This window comes from Propithecus coquereli, unplaced genomic scaffold (assembly GCF_000956105.1).
Source record: "Propithecus coquereli isolate 6110/MARCELLA unplaced genomic scaffold, Pcoq_1.0 Scaffold235, whole genome shotgun sequence".
Taxonomy (NCBI): domain Eukaryota; kingdom Metazoa; phylum Chordata; class Mammalia; order Primates; family Indriidae; genus Propithecus; species Propithecus coquereli.
Window position 1 is genome coordinate 5,160,434 of NW_012147897.1, and position 22,485 is coordinate 5,182,918.

The window sequence follows — 22,485 nt, forward strand, 5'->3', positions numbered from 1 at the left end:
ACGATCAATATACAAAAGTCAATTCCTCTTTATTTAATTTATATGGAAGATGCTAATGCTTTAATGTTTTCCTGGCTATTCTTTCATACCTACTTTTTCATATGAAGCTCAGTATCGACTTGTCTAGTTCCAGAATGACTTTCATTGGCGTTTTTATTGGGATCGTGCTAAATTTGTAAATTAAATAAGAAGGAACTTACATCGCACCATTAAGTATGATGTTAACTGTAGGTTACTTGTAGATGTTGTTTATCAAACTGATGTTGAGACATCCTAAACAGAAACACAGAATGTCTTTCCATTTATTTCATTTCTACTTCAGCATCTTTTAGGAGTGTTTTAAAGTTCTTATATAGACTTTTATATTTCTTATTAAATTTATTTCTAAATATTTTTTCTTCTTTGCTGCTGTATAAATAGGGTTTTCTCCTTCATTATATTCTCTAACTAGATATCACTTGTGTATATTAGTTTTGTATTCTGTTACTTCACTGAATTTTCTGTTGTTTTAGTTAATTTTACCATTCATTCTATAGGGCTTTCCAGGTATGCAGTCATATCATCTGCAAGGGGTAAATTTGCTCCTTTCCGCCCAAATTCTTATTCCTCGTATTGATTTCTCTTCTCTAACTGCTTTGCCTAATATCTCCAGTACAATTTGAATAGTGGAGGGTCTCCTTGATTTGTCACTTTTCTTAGCAGAAACACCTTTAGTAATTCCCCATTAAGTAGACTATAGCTTTAAGAACAAGATGTCTATTTTTTATTATATTAACAAAACACCCATAATTTCACTCTGTGATGAGTTTCTGTCAAGGGCTTTTCCAACATCTATGGAGATAATCATGATTTTCTTCTTAAATCTATTAATTCAATGCATTATACTGATGTCCTCCCTAATCCCACCTCTTCATGATGTATGGTAATGTGATGTTTAATTCTGTTTTCTAATATAATATTTCATTTGAATATTTTGCATTAATATTCATAGGCAATTCAATAAATGTATAATTTTTGTTCTTTTTTCAAAAAATTGAGTTTAAATATCAATGTTATATTTGGTATATAAGAAAGAAATCAGAAGTTTTCCTTCCATTTGAAAGCTCTGAAACAATTTATGGAGCAGTGGGGCTGTCTAGTCTTTCCACATTCGCTAAACTCCTGTGAAACCATCAAGCCTGGTGCTTTTTTGTGAGGTAATTTCTTGATAACTTTCTCTGATATTCTACGGAAATTAATATGTTCGATGTTTTATCTTTAATTGGCTCAGTTTAGTTTGGAAATTTATTTGGATAGAAGTTTACAAAGTAGTTTTTATGATTTTTTAAATTTATTCTCTTTCAATTATTTTTTCCACTTTCTTATTTTGTGTATGTGCAATTTGTCCCTTTATTCTTGATTATATTCACTAATGCTTTGTATCTTTCATGATTTAAAAATTTTTAAATTGATTAATTATATCTATTCATATTCTAATCTCACTCTCATTTCTGCTTTTATATTTATTATTTTATTCCTTGTGCTTTATTTTGGGTTTCTTTGTTGTTATTTTTCTAGATTTTGTAACCTAGGAATTTAATTCATTCACTCTCCTTCTTTCATTTTTGTTCATATATTTGTTTCCTGAAAATGAGCTGTGTGTTCAATGAATTCCAACATCCAAAGAAAGATGTTTTTGAAATTTAAGATAATTTTAAAATGTGTATGAAAGAGTAAAGAATCAGTTATAGCCTGGACACTTACACTAAATCTCCACTTCAGTGACATCCATGGATTACCTCTGCTAAGACATATGTGGCACCAAAGACACAAGGGCACTGTATGATGGATTACTGCAACCTCAACACTGTGGTCCCAGCCAGCAGGACCCCCATACCTAGTATCTAATATTAAAATGGCTAGTTCTATTCAATTGAGAACTGGCAAATATTTTTCTCTCATATTTTGTATGAACCTGTTCTGTTCAGTGCCTGTTGCGACAGCCTCTCAGCTAGTTTGTCTCCACCACTTAAGGGACATAACATACCCTTCCAGGCCACCCACGGGGGACCTCAATAGATTGTGCCATAGGCCAGGCAGCTGTTCTGATAAGGGACCTGTTTGAACCTAAACTTCCACCCAAAACAAAACTCTGTCAGGAGTAGCTGCACACTCTTCTGTTGCTTGTTGGTCTTACTACTACCGGCTTGGGTGCTTTCATTGGTTTTGCAACCAGAGACTCAAGCCCTCCAGCAAACCACTGTTGCAACCAAGGATGACAAATGCAGTCATCAACCGCAGACATCAACCATAGCGGGTGCTCACTTGAAAAGGATTCACCCGTCTACATCCCAGATGACATTGTCCCTGCCCAATATCTCACCCCTGGAGATAACATTGCCTCAGATGACATGCCCTCAACCCAAGATCTTGATGTTGAAGGTGACTTTGTCCCTTGTGCCACAGACAACTTCACTCCTTATGCAAAACCTCCACTTCAGTGATGCCCATGGACTGCCCCTCTTAAGACACAAATGGACACAGGACATTTCTGCTTTTCTCTCTGAACTCACTGTCTGCTTAGCCCATGATCCTGGTGTACTCCTTGTTTTCTACTCAAATGTACGCCCCACACTTCTACACCTAAAGAAAACTCTAGCCGAGTGCAAGGCAGTCTAGAAGCCATGGCTCAACAGGCACAGGCATTTCACAATCTTACCCAGGTTTACAACATTCTCACTCCGCTCCGGGTGAAGGGTTGGTCTGCTCACTTGGTTTGACCCTGCACAGTGGAATGGGTGGCTGTGCGCGGGATTTCAGGTCATAGTGGGTATCTTCATATTGTTTGTCTGTTTAATATGCTCATCAAATGCCTTACTCAATGCTGATCCTGATTTCTGCAGTTGGCTTTGATGTCTCCACTATTAAACAGTACTTGTCACCATGCACAAGGTCTAACGCCTAGTCATCACAGGGTCAGTTTTAACCGAAATGACACAGCAAAGGTTGCTGCCTCGGCATTAGAAGTAGAACAGCACACCCAAATGGCTCAAGCCAGTGGACGTCGATAAGAACTTAGAGACGCCCCGCACTGCTGTTTGTGGTGTCAGCCGGCGGGCGCTGGACCACAACATTCGCCGGCGGCGGCCGAACACCCCGGGCCGGCAGGTCCCCGCGCCCGCCGAGCGCCGCGTTGCGCCATGTCGGTGAACACGGACGAGCTGTGGCACCAGGTCATGATCAACCTGTTCGTGCTGACCGCGGGCTGCGCGGCCGACCAGGCGAAACAGCTGCTGCAGGCAGCCCACCGACAGTTCGAGACCCCCTGAGCACGTTTTTCCAGGAGACCAACATTCCCAACAGTCACCACCACCACCAGATGATGTGCGCTCCCAACAACACACCTGCCACGCCACCCAACTTCCACGGACGCGCTGGCCATGTTCTCCAAGCTTCGAGCTTCCGAGGGCTTGCAGAGCAGCAACAGCCCCATGACGGCCGGGGCCTGCTCCCCCGCTGCAAACTTCAGCCACTTCCGGGCCTCGTTCCCCGCTGGCCACCAGGCGCCCTGGCTCCCACCCTCCGCCCCCACCACCTTCCACCGCTTCCACTGCCCACAGCCCACGCGGCCCCCTGGAGCGCAGCAGGGGAGCGCCCAGCAGAAAGCCAGGGCGGCCATGGATGGCCAGAGATGAGACTGGGTGCCGCCGGGCGCTGGGCTGGAGCTCGGGGCAGTCCAGGGTTGTGGAGACACAGGAGGGCCAGGGAGGGGGACTTGAGCGGGAGTCCTGAAGATCGCACTGGAAGATTTCATAAAAGAATTTTTGTCGGCCGGGCGCGGTGGCTCACGCCTGTAATCCTAGCACTCTGGGAGGCTGAGGCGGGCGGATTGTTTGAGCTCAGGAGTTCGAAACAGCCTGAGCAAGAGCGAGACCCCGTCTCTACTATAAATAGAAAGAAATTAATCAGACAACTAAAAATATATACAAAAAATTAGCCGGGCATGGTAGTGCATGCCTGTAGTCCCACCTACTCGGGAGACTGAGGCAGGAGGATCGCTTGAGCCAGGAGTTTGAGGTTGCTGTGAGCTAGGCTGAGGCCACGGCACTCACTCTAGCCCGGGCAAAAGAGTGGCCTCTGTCTCAAAAAAAAAAAAAAAAAGAATTTTGTGGGGGGGGGACAGTAAATTTCCTGGGCCACTTGGGTCCTTCAGGAGTTTCTCTTCAGGCAAGGTTTTTCCTCTTTTTAATATATAACTATAATATATATGAATATACAAATATAACTAATGTATGTGAGAATGGGGTACACCTGGGTGCTGGGGTCAGAGGGGAAGGGCCAAGACAGCCCTTCTCTTGGGCCAGCACCGCTTCCCCCACCCCTGTCTTGCCCCAGTCTTGTGGGGCAGGGGTGTGCTTCACAGCCAGATGGAACGACCTTCTGTCAACTGCCTCCTTTCAGAAGTCACACCTTCTGGTATCAGGAAGAGGACCTCACTGCTCCAGGCCTGGGGCCAGCCCAATAGCAGCTGCAGGAGGGCCGGGAGCTTCACAGGCTCTCCCCATTGCCAGTCCCGGGGTTCTGGACCCAGGGGTCCTCCCCATCACCCCCGATTGGTGGTTGTCACCCCTGTCTGCAGCTGGTTGTGCAGGGCTGATAGGGCACTGAAGAGCCAGCTTGGGTCAAAGGCCAGGCTCTGCCCATTGGGGACTTGACTGTCCCCAGGCACCCTGCTCCTCGGGCTGCACATCCAGGGTCCCCGGGGAGATCCTGTGGGTTAGTTCCCGCGTCAGAATCCTGCCTCACTCACCAGGGTGAAATTTTAATTTAAAAACTTAAAAAGAGGCTTTTCTAACTTCAAAAAAAAAAAAAAAAGGAACTTAGAGACCTCTGTCCTCCCTAGCAGACTAGGTTCCGCCGCTTTCCAGCTGCTTCTTTAAAGGGACCATTAAGGCATTTGCCCACAAAATTAAAGTGACCCACACCCTATTCCTTTAGATCTCCTGCTAGTTGTGTGTGTGTGTGTGTGTGTGTGTATGTGTGTGTGTCCTTCTTTCTCCTCTCTCTCTCTGTCTCTTAGCTTGACTCTACTACGTTCCTGCCTTTCATGACCCGGGGATGGAGAACTGCCCTCCCAACTCATGGCACCCTCCCTGCCCATGCTCTGAAAATAATAAATCATTGAACTTATTTCTTATTGGGATGACATATTGAATTTGCACCTTCTATCTGAAAACCCAGGGCCTGCCATGGGCGAGTTTGCCTCAGATTCCCAGCATCAGAGCAATAGTCAGGCAGGCATAAATTGGTCATGGATCTGACAAAAGCCATAAGGGTATCTGCCAATATAAACAAATGTCCCATGTGAGGGACTCATTCGTCTGGGTCTTCTTCACTTCCCATTAGGGCAGGTTGCTAGCTCCTTCGGTACCGTAACCCCAGTGTGGCTGTGAGTTCTCAAAACAGTACGGCACTGTCAGAGATGGGTAAATTGACTAACAGGTGAGAATAAAAGCCCAGACTCAGCCCATATATGTGTAGAATTCTGTTACATGGCAGAGGTGGCATAGCATATCGTGGGGAAACGAAGGCGTGTTCAACAAATGGGCTTGGAAAAAATGGTTATCCATATGCTAAGAGAGAAAATTGGAACTAACCCATACTATATAAAAATCTAGATTAAGACTTACATATCAAAACCCAAACTTTAAAATTCTTAATGGAGTATATAGGTAGGAAAAGATTTCTTAAATCCAACCAAGCAATGTCTGTCTAATAAAAGACTGGTACATATGAATATATTAAAATTTTAAATGTTTCTTATCAATTGACACCTTAAAAGACAAACTAGAAATTGGGAGAAAAGATTTACAACATGTGTCATCACAAAGGATTAGTATCATGAGAACCTAAAAAACTTCTTCAAATGCATATGAAGAACACAAACAATACTATAGAGAAATGGGTAAAAATTAAGACCAAGTCTTTTGCAGAAGAGGAAATACCTATAAATAAGGAGATTTTCAACATTAGTGATCAGGAAGTGCCAATCAAGACTAAAACATGATATCATTTTACACCCTAGCAAAAAATCAGTCTGACCACACCCAGTGTCAGAGAGGATGTGGATCCATGGACGTCTCTCTTATACTCCTGGGGAGAGTGTAAATTGGTGTGCCATTTTGGAAAGCAGTTTGGCACTAGTCCCCAACCTGAATATTCACATACTCTTAGAGCCAGCAGTCCCTTGGGCAGTGTTGAGATTTCGAGAGGAGACAACGGGTAGGGAGTGACAGAGAGACCAGGGAGCAAACTGGAGTCAGGCCTTGGAGGTGGAGAGCATCTTTTCAATTCAAGGGCTGTTCAAATCAACAAAAGACTAGAACAAGAATGTCACAGAAAATGACATCCAAATGCCCAGCAAACATATTAAAATGCGCTCAACCATATTAGTTTTTGAGAAAATACTCTAACTACAATGAGGTGCCACTACACACTCGCTAAAATGGTTACAGTGTGGAGGAGGATTGCAGCAACAGGAATTCTCATATGGGAATGTAATTTTTCCAACCCTTTTGGAAAACTATATAGACATATACTGTGAGACCCATCAGTTCTATTCCCAGGAACATACCCAACAGAAATGTGTAGAAACGTGCCCTGAAAGACACATACGAGAATGTTCATGGCAGCACAATTCGTAATAGCCAGAAACAGGTGACAGCCCAGATGTCTATGAGCAGTAAAATGGATAAACTGTGGCACATTCACACAATGAAATACCGTACAGCAATGAGAACAAATGCACTACAGATACACACGACGTGAATGACTCTCAAAAACGTGATCTTGAGCCAAATAAGCCAGTATCAAGAGAGTGTATACTATACCATTCACTTTTTATGAAGTTCAGAAACAAGGGTGAGGGTGGTGGTACCTCCAGGGAGGACAGCAGTGGCTGGCAAGGCCAGAAGGAGTGCTAGTTGTGTTCTGTTTATTGATCAGGGTGGTCGTAACTTCCACTTTGTGCAAATGCATCACTCTGTACACATAGGATTTGCGTGTTTTTCTGTGTGTATAAAATGCTTCAATTCAAAGTTTACATTTAAAAGGAGAGATGTACCAGCCTGGACAACATAGCAAGACTCTGTCTCTACAAAAAAAAAAAAATTAGCCAGGCTAATTTTTTGTACCTGTAGTCCCAGCTACTCAGCAGGCTGAGGCAGGAGTATCTCTTGAGCACCGGAGTTCAAGATTGCAGTAAGCTGTGATCATGCCATTGCACTCCAGCCTGGGTGATAGAGCAGGACCCTGTCTCAAATATAAATATATATATATATATATATTATAGATATAAGGAGAATTAAAAGAACCAACAGGACATGGTGACTGATAGGTGTGGTTGGAGAGAACAGAGAGAACCTAGTGTGACCCAGGCTGTGGCCTGAGCAACTGGTCAATGGAGTTACCCTTTCCTGAGATGCAGAAAAGGAGAGGAGGAACAGGCATGGAAAGTGGGGGGAAATCACGTTCAGCATTAGATGTGCCAGGATGGAGGTGTCTATCAGGAGTTCAAGTGCAGATGTCAAGTAGCCACCCTGATACTCAAGTTCAGAGCCCCAGGAAGAAGTCAGAGCTAGAGATGCAGATTTGGAAATTATCACGGTGTAGATAGAATACCAGGCCATAAACATGGATGAGATCTCCAAGAGCATCTGTGTGTGGAGAGGAGAGAGGCCCCAAGGACAGAAGGTGGTAGAGGGAACTCGAACAGTTAGTCTGGCAAAGGATTAGAGCCACAAAGGAGACCATGAAGGAGCAGCCAGAGAGCTGGGAAGAAAACCAGGAGAGCATGGTGTCCATAGGCCAAAGGGTTTCAAAGAAGAGGGAGTGATCAACCGTGCGTGAGGCACTGAGAGGTCAGGATAAGATCTGAGAATTGACTACCGGATTTAGCAACATGGAGGTCATTGGTGAACTTGCCACGGACAGTTGCTTGAAATGGTGGCATCTGAAGTGTGGAGTAGGGGAGGACAGATGGGAGGTGAGGCTGGGAAGGCACGGAATACACACAGCTCTTCCAAGAGTTTTGCTGTGTAGGTGAGTGCAGAAATGGGGCAGGAGTGGGAGGAGATGGCGGAGGCAGGGTGTTTAGATGGCAGCTCTTACAGCATATGCGTGGAGGGTTGCAATGGACATGGCAGGAGAGGAGACAAGATTTGGGGCCTGGTCACTGAGTGGACGGGAAGGGGACGAGATTGCATTATACCTGGGGCTTCACTTGCCAAGTGACTGGAAGGACAGGATTTAAGCAATCAGAGAAAGGTGGCCTGGCAGATAAGGCATTGCTTGAGGAGCTTGATAAAGTCTGTACAACTCCTGCTCTTTCTACTGCAGTCAGCCAGGTGGATTCAAAGGTTTCTTCTAGTAAACAGGTCCCTACCTTGGTGGGGGAAGGGAGGCCTTGGGGCTGGGCTGGGCTGGGTGTGACACCCTCCCTACCAGGCTTGTGCAACCTTGGGCAGGAAGAACAAAAACCGGCGTGTGCCTCGGGCCCCAGCAGAGCTCGGAGAAGCTGCGGGGGCCAGGCAGACAGGCCAACATGGTGGAGTTTGCACCCTTGTCTGTGCCATGGGAGCGCAGGCTGCAGACCTTCGCAGTCCTACAATGGGTCTTCTCCTTCTTGGCTTTGGGTAAGGTGGGCTGCTGCTAGGAGATGGGAGACCTCGGCACCTGGATGGGGCAGAGCAGCCATGCCAGGTGCGCACAGCACATTGACGGTACAACGACATTTGTCCTAAAGGGGGCTTTGCTGCACTCAGAGCCCCTGCCCTGAAAGACTTCCTCAGCCAGCCAGAAGCCTTTTGGGGGTGGGGTCACCAAGCCATTGCCTGTGGCTTCGGGTGGGTTACTTAACTTTCCTGGACTGTGCTGTGCGTTCTACCTTGCCACTTGGGCAGAGGACCAATGCATAGGCTGCCGGGTGGTGTGGGGAAGCCTCTGGGTGATGGTGGGAAAGTTCCGGGCTCCTCAGGCTGCTCAGAGAGGAGGGATTTCCTTCCGTTCTTTCAGAGAGGAAGGAACTGGGACTGGTGGTAGGGAAAGAGAGAGGAACAGGGAAGAACAGGAACAGGAGGGGGAGAAAAGGTGCAGGCTGAGAGTGGCTTGGGGAGTGCACGCCCGGTTCTGGGCAAACCCATGGTCAGATCGTGGCTGGACAACTGACCAGGTAATGGTCGTAGCCGATCCATGCTTGACCTCTCTGAGCCTCTACCTTGTCATCTGCAGAATGGGGATAACGATGCCGGCCTCACAGGGCTGTTGTGGAGGAAACGAGGAAATGTGATCACCTTTGCCCTGCACAGATGTGGCCTGGCCCTTGGGCTCGGCTCACACAGGGGGCAGGGTCTATCTCCTCACCCACCCCATCCCATTGATTTGTGGCCAGAGAGGTCACCCTTGCCCAAACTCCAGCTCTGTTGGAGGGAATATTTTTGAGGAAGGCCTGGGGCTGTGGATTGGGAAGGGAGAGTGAGCGGGAGTATGTGGGATTCTTCATGTCATCTGCTGGCTCCATGCTGGGTAAGAACTGTTACCCCGGGCCTAGGGCTCAGCCTCTGCACAGACACCATTGTGCTGGTTGTTAAAACGTTGACATACTCTGTACACATTGACTGTTAGCCATTTCACACACACACATGCATGCACACACACACAGGTGCTCTCTCAGAATCTCCCCACAATTTCGTAGCTAAAGGATTCATCCCTAGCAGAGTAGGCTCTCCATGTCCCTGCCCTAGAATCCTTTCTAATTGATCTGCGTCTCTGTTCTAATGGTTGTTAAACATCTTAAATACCCCTGGCTCTCCCCATTACACAGATAAGCAGAGAAATCAAGGATTCACCTGCAGCAAGGACAGTGAGAGCATAGATCAGAGGAGAATTCCACACTGGGGCTGGTCCCGGCCCTGCTGCACCGTCACCCATGGGGTGGCCAGGGGTTGGCCTCTTCCTACCTCCCCTTTCAACAACAAGGGCATTGGCAGTAAAGGAAACAGAGCTCAGTGAGTTTTAGGAACACTGAGCACTGAGTGTGTGGGGGGAAGAGGGGAGGCAGGGCACGAGGGGACAGGGCCAGGTCTAGGGAGCCTAAATGCCAGGCTGAGCTCTCCGGACTGTGCCTGAAGTTATGGGGAAGTCACAGAAGGGCTTGAATAAGAGGAGGGACCCGGCTGGATTTATCTTTGGTGATATGGGGCAGAGGATGGACAGAAAGACAGCTGGGCAGAAAAGGGTCTCCTTTTGCTCTGAGATCCGAAAGCTGGAAACTAGAACAGTTAATCCAATCAGTTGTCACCATTTATTGAGCACTTGGTGAATGCAGAGGACTTTGCTGGGGAGAGGGAGGTAGGGCAGGGGAGATGAAGTGAATAAAGCAGCCTGGTTTAGTGAGAAAAATGAGCTTTGGAGTCAGGCCTACCTGGGCTCAAACCCATGCTCCCAGGGTGACACTGGGGTGGCTGCATTCCCTCTCGGGGCCTTCATCTCCTCCTTGAAGTCCTGGAAAGTGGATCTCTTCGTCCTGGGGGCAAGGGCTGGATAGGACAGTGCTGCTAGTGCTGGGAAAATGGGGAGAGCTCAGTTTGGGCGGTGTCACCTGCCTTCCCCTCAGACCTCTGTCCCCTGACAGCTCCTGCTTCCCTCCCCAGCCGAGATCTGCCTTGTGAGCTTCATAGGCCTCCTGTTCACAAGATTCTGGCTCGCCAGCGTTCTGTACGCGGCCTGGTGGTACATGGACCAAGACACGCCGCGGCAGGGGGGCAGGCGTATCCAGTCCGTCAGGTGCTGGACCATATGGAAGTACATGAGGGACTATTTCCCCATCTCGGTGAGTGTTGGGGCTGGCTGGGGTGGGGGAGAGGAGTTGACCGGGGTGTGGCCCTGAGTGCAGTGACAGGATATCGAGCAGGGAGGCAGGAGCCTCCCACTGCTACGTGGCCTGGAGAAGAGTCCAGCTTTCCTTGGATCATGGTTTCCCATCTGTGGGGATGTAGGGCCAATACGAGGACTGATGAGCACACAGGATTTGCAGGAGCTCTATGGGCATGTAGTGTGGCGCATGTACGTCCCTTAACGTACAGACCCATCACAGCCCAGGTTTGGGGGTGAAGGTAATAAGCCTACAGGTCCTGAGAGACCATCTAACCTCACACTTAAATTCATCAGATGAGGAGACTGCCACCTAGAGAGGGACAGGGTATTGCCAAGGTCACACAGCAAGTTGTACAGAGTTTGAAGTTCGTACATTGACCACGGGTAAAGGCACAGGGGAGAGAGCCCTGAGGTGTTCTCCCGGGCAAAGCCCTGTCCCATTCTGGGGCTCAGTTTCCCCATATATCTAATAAGCAGACTGACGCCTCCTACTCTGAGTGCCTTCAAATCTCCGCCGTTCTGACTCATGTCACCTTGTGGTCATCGTGGACACTTGGCCCTGGAACTTGAAGGTTGGTCCAGAGCAGAAGAGATCCCTGGGTTTGAGTGAACAGACCTTTTGGTCCCTTCAACTGACTCTTAGACTAAACCCTTGATCTAAGCAGCCAGGCAGAGATGGTTTATTGGCCATAGGAAATAGGATGGGGAAGGCAGTGGGGACACAGAGCGGGGCAGGCACAGGCAGGTGGCCCTCTCTGGAAACAGGCAAGAAGTATGGGGTATGGCCTCTGCAGCTAGCAGACTAGATTCTAGTCCCAACTCTGCCATATACCATAGCTGCTGGACGACCTGGTAAGTTACACAGTCTCTCTGAGCCTCAGCTTCCTCACATATACAATGGAGATGATGCTACACACCTCACTGGGTTGTGTGGATTCAATGAGACGAATCAGGAAAAGCACCTTGCAGATTTTCTGTAAACTAGTATAATAGCTCGTACTATTTTACTGAGTCAGCAGGGACTCTGAGGAGCCTTAGACATGACCACAGGTCTGGGGAGGACTCTGAGAGCTTAGAGCCCTTCTGCTCTGACTTGCGCTCCTACATGGCTTCTCACAGCCCACCCAAGAGCCCCGCATCTTCCTGCCTCTCCAGAAATCAGGTCCCCTGTTGATGAAAGGGAAGGGGCAGAGGAAACAAGGCCCCGGAAGTTAAACAACTTGCCCGAGTCTTGGGGACTCAGCAGCAGAATCAGCTCCTGCCTTGCTCCCCTCAGAGAGTCCTGGGGCCAAGAAAGACTAGCAAAGTCTGGGTAACAACCAGAATGCAGGAGCCTCTCGTACCCCAGTGAGCAGGGCCTCCAGGGCAAGGGGCAAGGGTGGGGCAGGCGGGGCAGAGGGCAGGAAGCTGCTGGCAAGGACTGCCATGCTCATGAGAGGTGGTAGATGTTGACAGGCAGAGCAAGATCTAGCCTGGGGGGCCCAGGCAGGGGTCAGTCTTCCCCACCCTTCATATGTGCTTCCTCCACAGGGCTCCCTCCCGGGTCTTGTCAGCAAAGACAAGCAGTGCTTGCTGGGTCCCAAGAGCAGCCATGGGCACGTCACGAGCAGAGTCCCCCGCCCCACCTCAGGACCTCTGAGCTTTGAAATTCTGAACTCCTTTCCCTGCCTCTCCTCTTTCCAGCCTGGAGGATCCCTCCTCTGTGCTGGGAAGGTCAAAGTTTCCCTGGAAAAATGTGCTGTGGCCAGCCTGGGAAGGTGTATGGGACATCAGGTGCCAAGCCAAGAAAACCTTAAGCAGGTTCCGGCCGCTGGTAGAGCTTTGTAGGTTCTACTTCTGATCTCTCCTCCAACTTGTGAGCTGAATCCTGGGCTCGCCGGGAAAGAAAGGCGAGCTACGCAGGGACATGCACAAGCACAGGCCCAGAAGCTTGCCACAGTAGGGGTCCTGAGCCCCAGCCTGACGCTCAGCATGACTAAGGCAGAAGAGACACCTGCAGGTGAGGCTGGGAGGTCCTCAGGGTCAGATGGTGGAGGCCATCGGAAGCCTTTCCACAGAACTGGGGCTGCTGAACTGAACGTTCTCCAGGGGATGTGTCCCCGGTAGCCCAGGGGCCTCCAAAGGACAGCTTGTGGCCCCCTTCGCACCTGAGTGTTCCCAGTCGCAGGTCTGGCAGATATGACACTGAGGCAGCTCTGTGCCCCTCCCCTCTCCGCTGTCCTTTCTGCTCCTTCGCCAGCCGGGTGGCTCTTAAGGAAGGTTCCCCAACCTTAGCACTGTTGACCCTGGTGGGACGCTGGCCTTGATTTGCGGAAATTCTGTGTGCGACATTATTGCACACTGCAGGCCCCTTGCAGCGCCACCTGCCAAGAGTGGGCAGTACCAAGAGTAGCCAGCAGAGGGCGAGAGGATGTTCACGTAGACTTCGCCTGTCCTAGCCTGGGAGGCCGCAGGGGTGGGGCTGCTGCCTGCAGCCTCCCTTCCGCCAGCCCTCCTAGGAGGCCCTCCCACCCTTCCAGGCACCTTTACTGGGCAGGCCCTGCAGGTATGTGGGTGAGCAGAAGGTAGGGAGTCCCAGTTCTGCTGAGCTCCTTTGACATTCACAAACCTCTGCACTCCACTGTCAAATGCATGCGGTCCGGTGATTTCTGAGCTTTTATCAGTTCTTACTGGGATTTAATGAACTACTGGTTGGTGGTGGGATTTCAGGCAAAATTCAGAAATCGTTTTTGGGCCTTGGAGCTTTCTGAAGTCACCTAGTCAGCTTCCTAAGGAGCTAATGGTGGAGCATCAGGTGACATTTCATGTGGGAGGCTATTCCCCCTCATGCCAAAGACCCACCCATGAGTTTCCCAATGGGTTCCACCACTGTGAAGATTTCACCATCCCAAGCAAACACAGTCTACACAGGCCAAGGCCTTAGAAGGGACCAAGTGCTGTGGCCAGGGCTGGGTATCAGGAAATGCTGCCCTCATAGTGCTGGTCATTGTCAGAGCCAGGCTTGGGGCAGTGCAGGACACCCCCCTGTCCCCACCCACCCACCCACTCCCGGGACGAACCCTCAGTGCTTCCGCAGCCTGCCAGACATCACTAGGGACTCAGTGCCCTACCTCCCAGCCCCCACCCTGAGCACACTGAGGTCTCTTAGCCTAAGTCAGTGGGCCTCAGGTGGCCAGCTGTCACCCAGGACAGGAGCCTAGCTTACACAGTCTAGGATGCGCCCTTCCTCCTGAGATGGCTTCTTTCATTATGGGAAGGTGCTGCCTGTAAGAAGGTCTTCCTTCACGTGGAGCTGGGGCCTGTCTCTAGGGACCCTCCCAGAAGTCCTACCTCTGCCATGGGCAGGGGGAGCTGACACAGAGCACAGCTGTCCCCTCATCCCTAGGGCAGCCCCACAGGGACTGAGGGCCTCCCACCCTCTTGACTTCCACTGTGCTCCCAGCCAGGCAGCTCTCCAGGGGCTTTCTCCACCTGGGCACCAGTAATTTTGGGTCCGTATCATCCTTTGTTGTAGGGGCTGTCTGCACCTCTGGCATCTACCCACTCAATACCAGTAGCTCTACCCCTCTTAGCTGGTCCCCTCTGGCAAAGTCCTGGCCACTGTCATCTTTTTATCTGGGCTCCGCCTCCGTCAACACCCCCCTGCAGTCCCTCCTCCTTACTGTGGCCAGAATAATCCTCATAGAGTGATAAATCAGCAGCAATGACTTCCATGGCTCTTCAAATAAAATCTATTTTTGCCACAGTCCGCAAGTCCCTACAGTCCGGGCCCCTGCCCACCCCTCACCTTCCTGCCCTCTGTTTGCCATCTGAGTTGCCAGACATGAGCCATGTTACCTGTGCTAGTGCTCTTACTTGGAGTGCACCCTCTTACCCCATCAACCACCCCACCTTTCACTTAGGGACCCCTATAGGGCGGCACAGCCTGCTAGTTACATACATGGAGCTGGGCTGCTAGATTCAAACCCCAGCTCTGCCTCATTACTGACTGTGTGACCCAGAGCAAGTTAATGACCTGTGCCTCAGTTTCCTTATCTTTTAAATGGGGACAATGATACCAATACTTCCCTCACAGAGTTGACGGAGGATAAAGCAAGTTGGTGTACACAAGGTGCCTGGCACATAGAAGGTGCTGGGAGTGTTTGCCACCTCTTGCACTCTTTCCAGCTCTCAGGGCCTGGCATTTACTGTGTTTCTAAGATATCCTCAGTGGTAAAATATACCAGTATTTTATGCACTGCTAAGATAAAAAAGTCTTCCAATTAGAATTGCAAGATGCGTCCTGATTTCAAAATGTTTAAAATCGGGGGTGATGGGGAGGTACATCTTAGAATCGAGGGAAAGTGTTTGTAGGTGCGCAATGAGTGTGTGACTACAGCAGGGTGAGAACTTACCCACTGAGAAGCCTGACAGAGGGCCACACGGGGAGTTACAGCTGGTGCCAGGGAGAGTATTCAAGCCTTTCCGTCTAACCGGCCGCATGGGAGGAGACAGGGAAGCACTCCAGTCCCTAAACACACACACACACACACACACACACAGCCAACCACCTGAACCTGGAAGGGGATTCCTTTGAGTTAGAGCAGTGATTCTCAAACTTTGATGTGTATCTGAATTCCCTGGGAAAGTTCCAGAATCAGACCTTGCTTGCCCAGCATTTTTAACCTGCCGAGTAATCTAGGTACTTAAATAGGGCACGAACAGGCCCTCCCTGCGCCAGCCCCAGAGCAGTGTGAGGCAGGCGCTGATGCGAGGGCTGCTTTCTCCTGGGAGGGGAAGCCTGAGAGCCCGGGGCCTTCCAAGTTTGGCTAGAAAGGAAAAGGCCCCAACCATAGTTCTGAGCATCAGGATGTCTCTCTGGGTCTGGAACAAAGGCTTCCTGGCCCGCTGGCTCTCTCTGACGCTCTCTGCAGGAGATGGCAGGACTCAGATCCGAGTCATCTGTGTGGCTTTGGCAAGTCACTTAATCCCTCTGCATCTCGGTTTGCTCAACTGCCAAACAGGCCTGTCACTCACAGCCAGCCCCCCCAGGGCCGCGGCCAGTGTTAAACAAGCTGCTGTGTGTCTGCTTTGTGACCCACGAAGGAGCCATCAGGACACTGGCTCTTGAGGATCTCTTATTGTTCCATGGATGTTCGAGGACACAAGGTCATTGAGGAGAGATGGGACTGGGCAGACATGGTAGAGACACAGCCCCTCACTGTCCCCCGTCCCACCCAGGTCCAGATGCCCTGTGCAATGCTGTGATCTTCTGGGCAGGGACCAAGGAGGATCTTGGGTTGAAAGTAGCACGCACACCCTGCAAGAACTAAAAACATGTCCACACAAAGACTTGAACACAAGTGTTCATGGCCAGGTTGTTTGCAATGGCCAAAGGGTGAAAATAACTCAAATGTCCATTGACTGAGGAATGGACAAACACAATGTGGCATATCCATATAGTGGAATAGTATTCAGTCCTAAAAGGAATGACGTACTGATACATGCTACAGCGTGGATGAACCTTGAACACATTATGTTAAGTGAAAGAAGCCAGTCACAAAGGCCACATATTATATGACTCCATTTATGTGAAATGTCCAGAACAGGCAAATCCATGGAGACAGAAAGTAGATTAGTGCTTGCCAGGGGCTGGAGAGAGCGGGGAGTACTAATGGCAGAGGTTTCCTTTTGGGGTGATGAAAACACTCTGGAATTAGATAGTGGTGATGGTTACACACCTTTTAAATATACCAAAACCACTGAATTGCACACTTTAAGAGGATGAATTTTATGGTATATGAATTATATCAATTAAAAAAAATAGCAACCCCCAGAACGTAGCGACCTTACTGTCGCCTTCTCGAGCCCCAACTGCCCAGTGGCCCTCCCTGCCTGCTGGGGCTTGCACCCAGCCAGGGTTTCCCCAGAAGTCCATCCATCTGTGCTGAACAGAACTGAAGGAGCCAGATGGAGACCACGGCACCTCACACACCTTCCCCTCCTCTTCCTTTACCTCTTCCTTTACCATAGCAACATGTATGGATGTTTCACAATTTGTCTAAAGAGGCCCTGTTGATGTACATTTGAGTGGATGCCAGGTTTTTGATATTACCAAAGCATGATGCTCTAGTTAGTAGCCTTGTTCAGATGTCATTTTGTGCAAGTGTGAGAAATTCTGTTGGCTAAATTCCTCAGTGGTGGATTTGCTGGGTTAAAAGGTCAGTTATGTTTTTTGGTTTTGATAGATGTTGTCAAATTGCCCTTATGAAGGTACAAAATTACCTTCCCACTAGCAGAGAATGAAACTGTGAGCAAGTGTTTCAGTGCATAGAGCAAGGTATATTTTTAAAGAAATGCCACCACGTGGCTTCCTGAGGAAGTACCTTTCCCAGTGAGAATAACCAGGGACTGCTCTGCTCTGTCTACATTTTCTTGTCTAGTACATATGAAGTGAAGAGGGCTGTCCTTGTCTGGGAAGGCAATTGTCCCTCCACCTGTGGTCCCTGCAGCCCTTCTGCAAAGGCTCAGTGGGTAACCTGGAGGGCGTGCTGCAGGGGACTGTAGAGGCCATGTCCAGGTGGGCAGGAGAAGGTGGAGCTGTCAGGCGTGGGTGGGGCAGACGGGCTCAGGGCACTGTTGATGCCTGCAGGCTGCTCTGAAGGAGGGCAGGCAGGCCCTGCGGCCCCAAAGGCAGCAGTAAGAATGCTCTGGGAGTCACCAACTGAAATCCGTAGCTTGCTGACAGGAAGAACGTTCAGCCTGGCAAAGCTGAGGCGGTTGAGAAGGCTGCCCCCGTCCTGAGGGAGTACAAATCGCAGGGCCGGGCAGTCCTATCAGGGAGCCTTCTGCCAAAGGACTGGATGTGGGGCCGGGGGCCCTGTGGACTCTAATGGTCAGGGCTCCCAGAGCACAGGGCACTGAAAGGGGTAGGCCCCACAGTTCCTAGTAGAGTGAGGAAAGGATTGGTCGCCTCCACCCCCGCAGTCGCCGCCCATGGCAGTAATCTTTGCAGACTCAGCTACCTGGCACAGCCTGTCCAGGGACTAGCCGGGAGCAGCGTTTGTCAACTCAGGCCCCCCCACCAACTTCACCCAGAAGCTGCTGCTGACAGCGGCTCTCTCTCCCACTCAATCTGCAATGTCTGGTGGACGCTGCTGCGCTCTCCACGCCGCAGGCCTGACCAGGCCCCGGCAAGTCGCTGCACTGGCGGGGGAGAGAGTGGACAAAGGGCACTGAAGGTCTGGCGAAGGGGGAGCAGAGAGCCACAGGGTGAGACGCTTGCATGGTGCAGGGGTGAACGGGACCACAGCCAGCTTCCTGGTCTGCGCGCTCCTCGACCCAACAGGAATCCGCTCCTGATGTAGCCTAAGGATGCTGCTCCCACGTCTGAAGGGCCAATTTTTCTTGTAGTCGTCCCTCGGTATCCATGGGGCATTGGTTTCAGGACCCCTGCAGATACCAAAATCCAAGATTCTCAAGACTCTGGTATAAAATGGTACCGTATTTGCATATAACCTAAGCACATCCTCCCGTACCTTTAAACCATCTCTAGGTTACTTACGATACCTAATGCAGTGTAAATGCTGTGGAAATACTTGCTATACTGTACTGTTTAGGGAACAATCAAGGAAAAAAGTCGTACATGTTCAGTACTAACACAATCACCCATTGTTTTTTTCCCCCCGAATAGTTTGTGCCCGAGGGTGGTGGCAGCCGCGGACGTGGAACCCACGGATGCGGAGCGCGGTGCTGAGCGCTGTTAATGGGGCGCTTCTGGCGCGGCGGCGCCCCCGCGCGGCGCTTCGTTGCCCTCACGTTGTATCGCGTCGGGCAGTCTTGGGAATTCCAGGCACCGTCCTACCTGAGCTGCCCAGCAGGCCCTGCAGGTAGCAAGCAGAGGGACAAATACTGTAGTGCCATTTTACAGATGAGTGGCCTGAGAGGGAAGCGATCTGTCCAAGCCAGCGCCGAGTCCGTGGCACAGCCAGCACCATGGTATCTACCGCCAGGGGCCGTCACACACGGTATCTGAATCTCCGTAAGAGCCCAGGGCGGTCAGACATGGATGAAGAGCCCGAGGCTCAGAGGCGGGTTTTCCCAGGTCACACAGTGAGGGGCGGAGTCAGGGTTGTTGCACAGAGGCCCAGCCCTGGCTCACCAGGTTGCCATCCCTGCAGCTGGTCAAGACTGCGGAGCTGGACCCCTCCCGGAACTACATTGCGGGCGTCCACCCCCACGGGGTCCTGGCGGTGGGAGCCTTCGTCAACCTGTGCACTGAGGGCACAGGCTTCTCGTCGCTCTTTCCGGGTATCCGCCCCCATCTGATGATGCTGACCCTGTGGTTCCGGATCCCCTTCCTCAGGGATTACATTTTGACCTCGGGTGAGTCTCCCCACCCCGGGTAGCTCAGGAAGAGGAGGCTGGAGGTGTGCGAGGAGGAGCTTCAGGGAGGGCTGCCAACAGTTCTGTACTTCTTCCAAGAGCATGAGCAGCAGAAGAGCGCCTCGCTGGGCATCGAGCCCAGTGAGGAGGTCAGGAGGAGGAAGAGGACTCAGGGAACTCCCAGCTGGAGTGGGGTGCAGCGGGGGGACCCCTGGCCTCTGTGGGTATGGCTGCTGATCCCTCTCTTGGGCTATACCCACCCTCGCAGTCCCTGCTCCCTCACCCCATGCCTGACCCACCTTCTTCTCTCTCCAGGGTTGGTCTCATCAGAAAAGGAGAGTGCTGCTCACATTGTGAGCAGGAAGGGCGGCGGGAACTTGCTGGCCATCATCGTAGGGGGTGCCCAGGAGGTACTAGATTCCAGGCCTGGAACCTTCAAGCTGTTGCTGCGGAACCGCAAGGGCTTCATCAGGCTTGCCCTGATGCACGGGTATCAAGCCTCTGGGAAGAGCACTCTGAGTTCAGGGGAGATTGACAATGATTGTATTTTGGTGGGAAGACAGCAGAGAACAATGCAGGTTCTATTTTGGCAGGAAGATTCTCGGTCCATTCATAATGAAGATTATATTTTGATGTTTCATGCCCAAATACCTAGAAAAGTTTGCACAAAGGAGACTGGGTGATCAAAGGGACTAGGTAGGAATGGACATATTCCCCAAAGCTGGTACTAGACTGGAAACCTATGGGATCTGGAAGAATGGGATTTGGGGCATATTACAGGGCCGTTTTCCTATCTTGGGGTGAAGCATCTTTGAGAAATATGTGCCAGCTGGGACAGGAGAGATTTTACTAGGAAAAAAAAATGTAGACTTTTATATCTGGGAGGACTCTTTGAAGTATTCTGGTCTACCTGTCATGGTGCAACTGAGAAGCTGTGGCCCTGGGAGGGACCTGCCCAAGGTCAGAGAAGTCTCCTACTTCCAGCCCAGGGCTCTGTCCTGTGTTCCACCTCCTGGTTGCTGAGTCTCCGTAGGAAGCTTGGTGAGCTTTCAGCTTGTGCCGCCCCTGGGGCCTCCCAGTGAATGCCCTCTCCCCTCTGTTTCCCTCCAGGGCACCTCTGGTGCCAGTCTTCTCCTTTGGGGAGAATGACCTGTTTGATCAGGTTGAGAACTCTCCTGGCTCCTGGTTGCGCTGTGTCCAGAACTGGCTGCAGAAGAAGATGAGCATCTCCCTCCCACTCTTCCATGGCCGTGGCATCTTCCAGTACAGCTTTGGTCTCATGCCCTACCGCCGGCCCGTCACCACTGTGGGTGAGTCAAGACCCAGGCTGGGAGGGGGGAGGCTACCAGGATAGAGACCTGGGCTGTGTATTGCAAGGGGACATGGAGAAGGGCCAGACACGTCCCTGCCCTCATGAACCTCACGTTCTAGCCTGGGAAACACATGCACAAGCAGATCACTGTAACTCAGTGTGGGGTGGAACTATAGCAGAGGCACAAAGAACAACGGTCACTACTGATTGCTGAGCACCTGCTGTGTGCCAGGCACTGCACTGGCTGCCTCACCTGAAGCAGCTCGATTTGTCCTAACAACCTCTGATGCAGGGATTAATATCCCCATTTCATTGATGACAAACCGAGACTCAGAGAAGTTAAATAACTTCTGAAAGCTCACACTGTCTTTGAATAACGAAGTTGAGATTTGAATCAGGATCTATCTGACTTTTTATCATGCCAGAGAAGAAGGGTTTAATTCTAACCCAGAGGATCTAATGAGGCTTATTTTGAGAAGGTGGATAGCAGGGAAGGGCATTCCAAGTGTGTTAAAATTGTGTGTAAAATAACCATCAATAGGCTTTGAATTAGAGCCTGAGGGATGTTCCTTTAAGAAATGGGCATGAGCTTTACAGCATAGACTCAACACCATCTTTTTCGGCTATCTGGACACCTCTTTTGCCTTCTTAGATTTCAACTAAGTTCCTCTGACAAAGTTTATCGAGAGAGGTCCATTCATCTCATCTCCATCCATCCATTTATTTGTTAGTTGAGCACAGACTTGGTAAACCCCTACATAATGACCTTCCCTGTGTCGTGTGGCAATATTTTCATGAATTTTAATACTGCTACTGCCTACAGAGTTATCATGAAGGGGAGAAGGCAGGGGAGCTGCCCTCCCAGCCAGGCAGAACCACAAAAAGAAGGTTGGTTGGGGCCTTCCTGATTCCTCCCTAGAATGAGGTGGGGGGCCTGCAGGTCAGCATGGAGGAGTGTCAGGAGAAGAAGAGATGCCTGGGCTATGAACCTGCCCCATCCTGGAAATATAGGCACTTCCAATCATGGCATCTTAGACTCTCCAAATCATACAGCCTGAAAGTGAAGGGCTTACTCCTGGGGTTTGAAATCTGGCAGTGGTTCTTCCTGGTTATGTGACTTTGAATGAGTTACTTAACCTCTCTGAGCCTCGTTGCATCACCTGTCAAATAGGAATAATGATGGGTTTTTATCCCCATAAGATCAAAGAACATTACACATGTGAAGTACCTAGCACATTGCCTGGCACATTGAAATAGGGTATTATCCTGTTGGTGTTATCCTGTCGGAATCTTGAGTTGCCCTAGCATCTTAGAATCCATTTCCTGAAATTAGGGTTCAAAGCGATGGCAGAAAGAGTGCTTTCCTGCAGGGATGACCATGGGGGTGGGCACCTGCCCCAAAGGCTCCTGTGACTCCAGCAGTCCCCACTCTGGGCCACTGTCCACCTTTGTGCCTTGCAGTGGGGAAGCCCATTGAAGTGCAGAAGACGCTGCAGCCCTCAGAGGAGGAGGTGAACCAGCTGCACCAGCGCTATATCAAGGAGCTGTACAACCTCTTCGAGGCCCACAAGCTCAAGTTCAATATCCCCTCTGACCAACATTTGGAATTCCACTGAGCTCCTCCAGCCAGAGGAAGGGCTGCCCCAAAGGGCAGGCCAGCATCAGAGAGCCCGGCAGGAGGTGGTGTGATCTGAGAAGACTTTCTGAAAGTGTTGGCCATATCTTCAGAGCCTTCCCAAACTCCTGCAAATCCAACCAATGTCAGGCCACAAGTCACAGCCTGCAATGTGGAAGAGATCAGACTCTGGCATCTGCAATTTGTATTGCTGCTGCAAAACCTCTGCAAGTCTCCTGCTCCTTGGCCTCGGTCTGCCCATTGGTGAAATGGGAGAGAGGGC

General features: G+C 50.3%; 1 protein-coding gene and 1 pseudogene across 1 annotated transcript; both read left to right on the forward strand.

Moving 5' to 3' along the window:
* The first annotated feature begins 3,179 nt into the window (after positions 1–3,179).
* LOC105811455 lies at positions 3,180–3,674 on the forward strand (annotated as a pseudogene).
* Positions 3,675–8,581: 4,907 nt separating this feature from the next.
* On the forward strand, positions 8,582–22,203 carry MOGAT2 (monoacylglycerol O-acyltransferase 2). The gene is made up of 6 exons (XM_012645576.1): positions 8,582–8,672; positions 10,689–10,867; positions 19,071–19,275; positions 19,591–19,765; positions 20,386–20,585; positions 22,049–22,203. Exons 1-6 carry the CDS (start codon positions 8,582–8,584, stop codon positions 22,201–22,203), a joined length of 1,005 nt encoding a protein of 334 aa, XP_012501030.1.
* Positions 22,204–22,485: the final 282 nt, after the last annotated feature.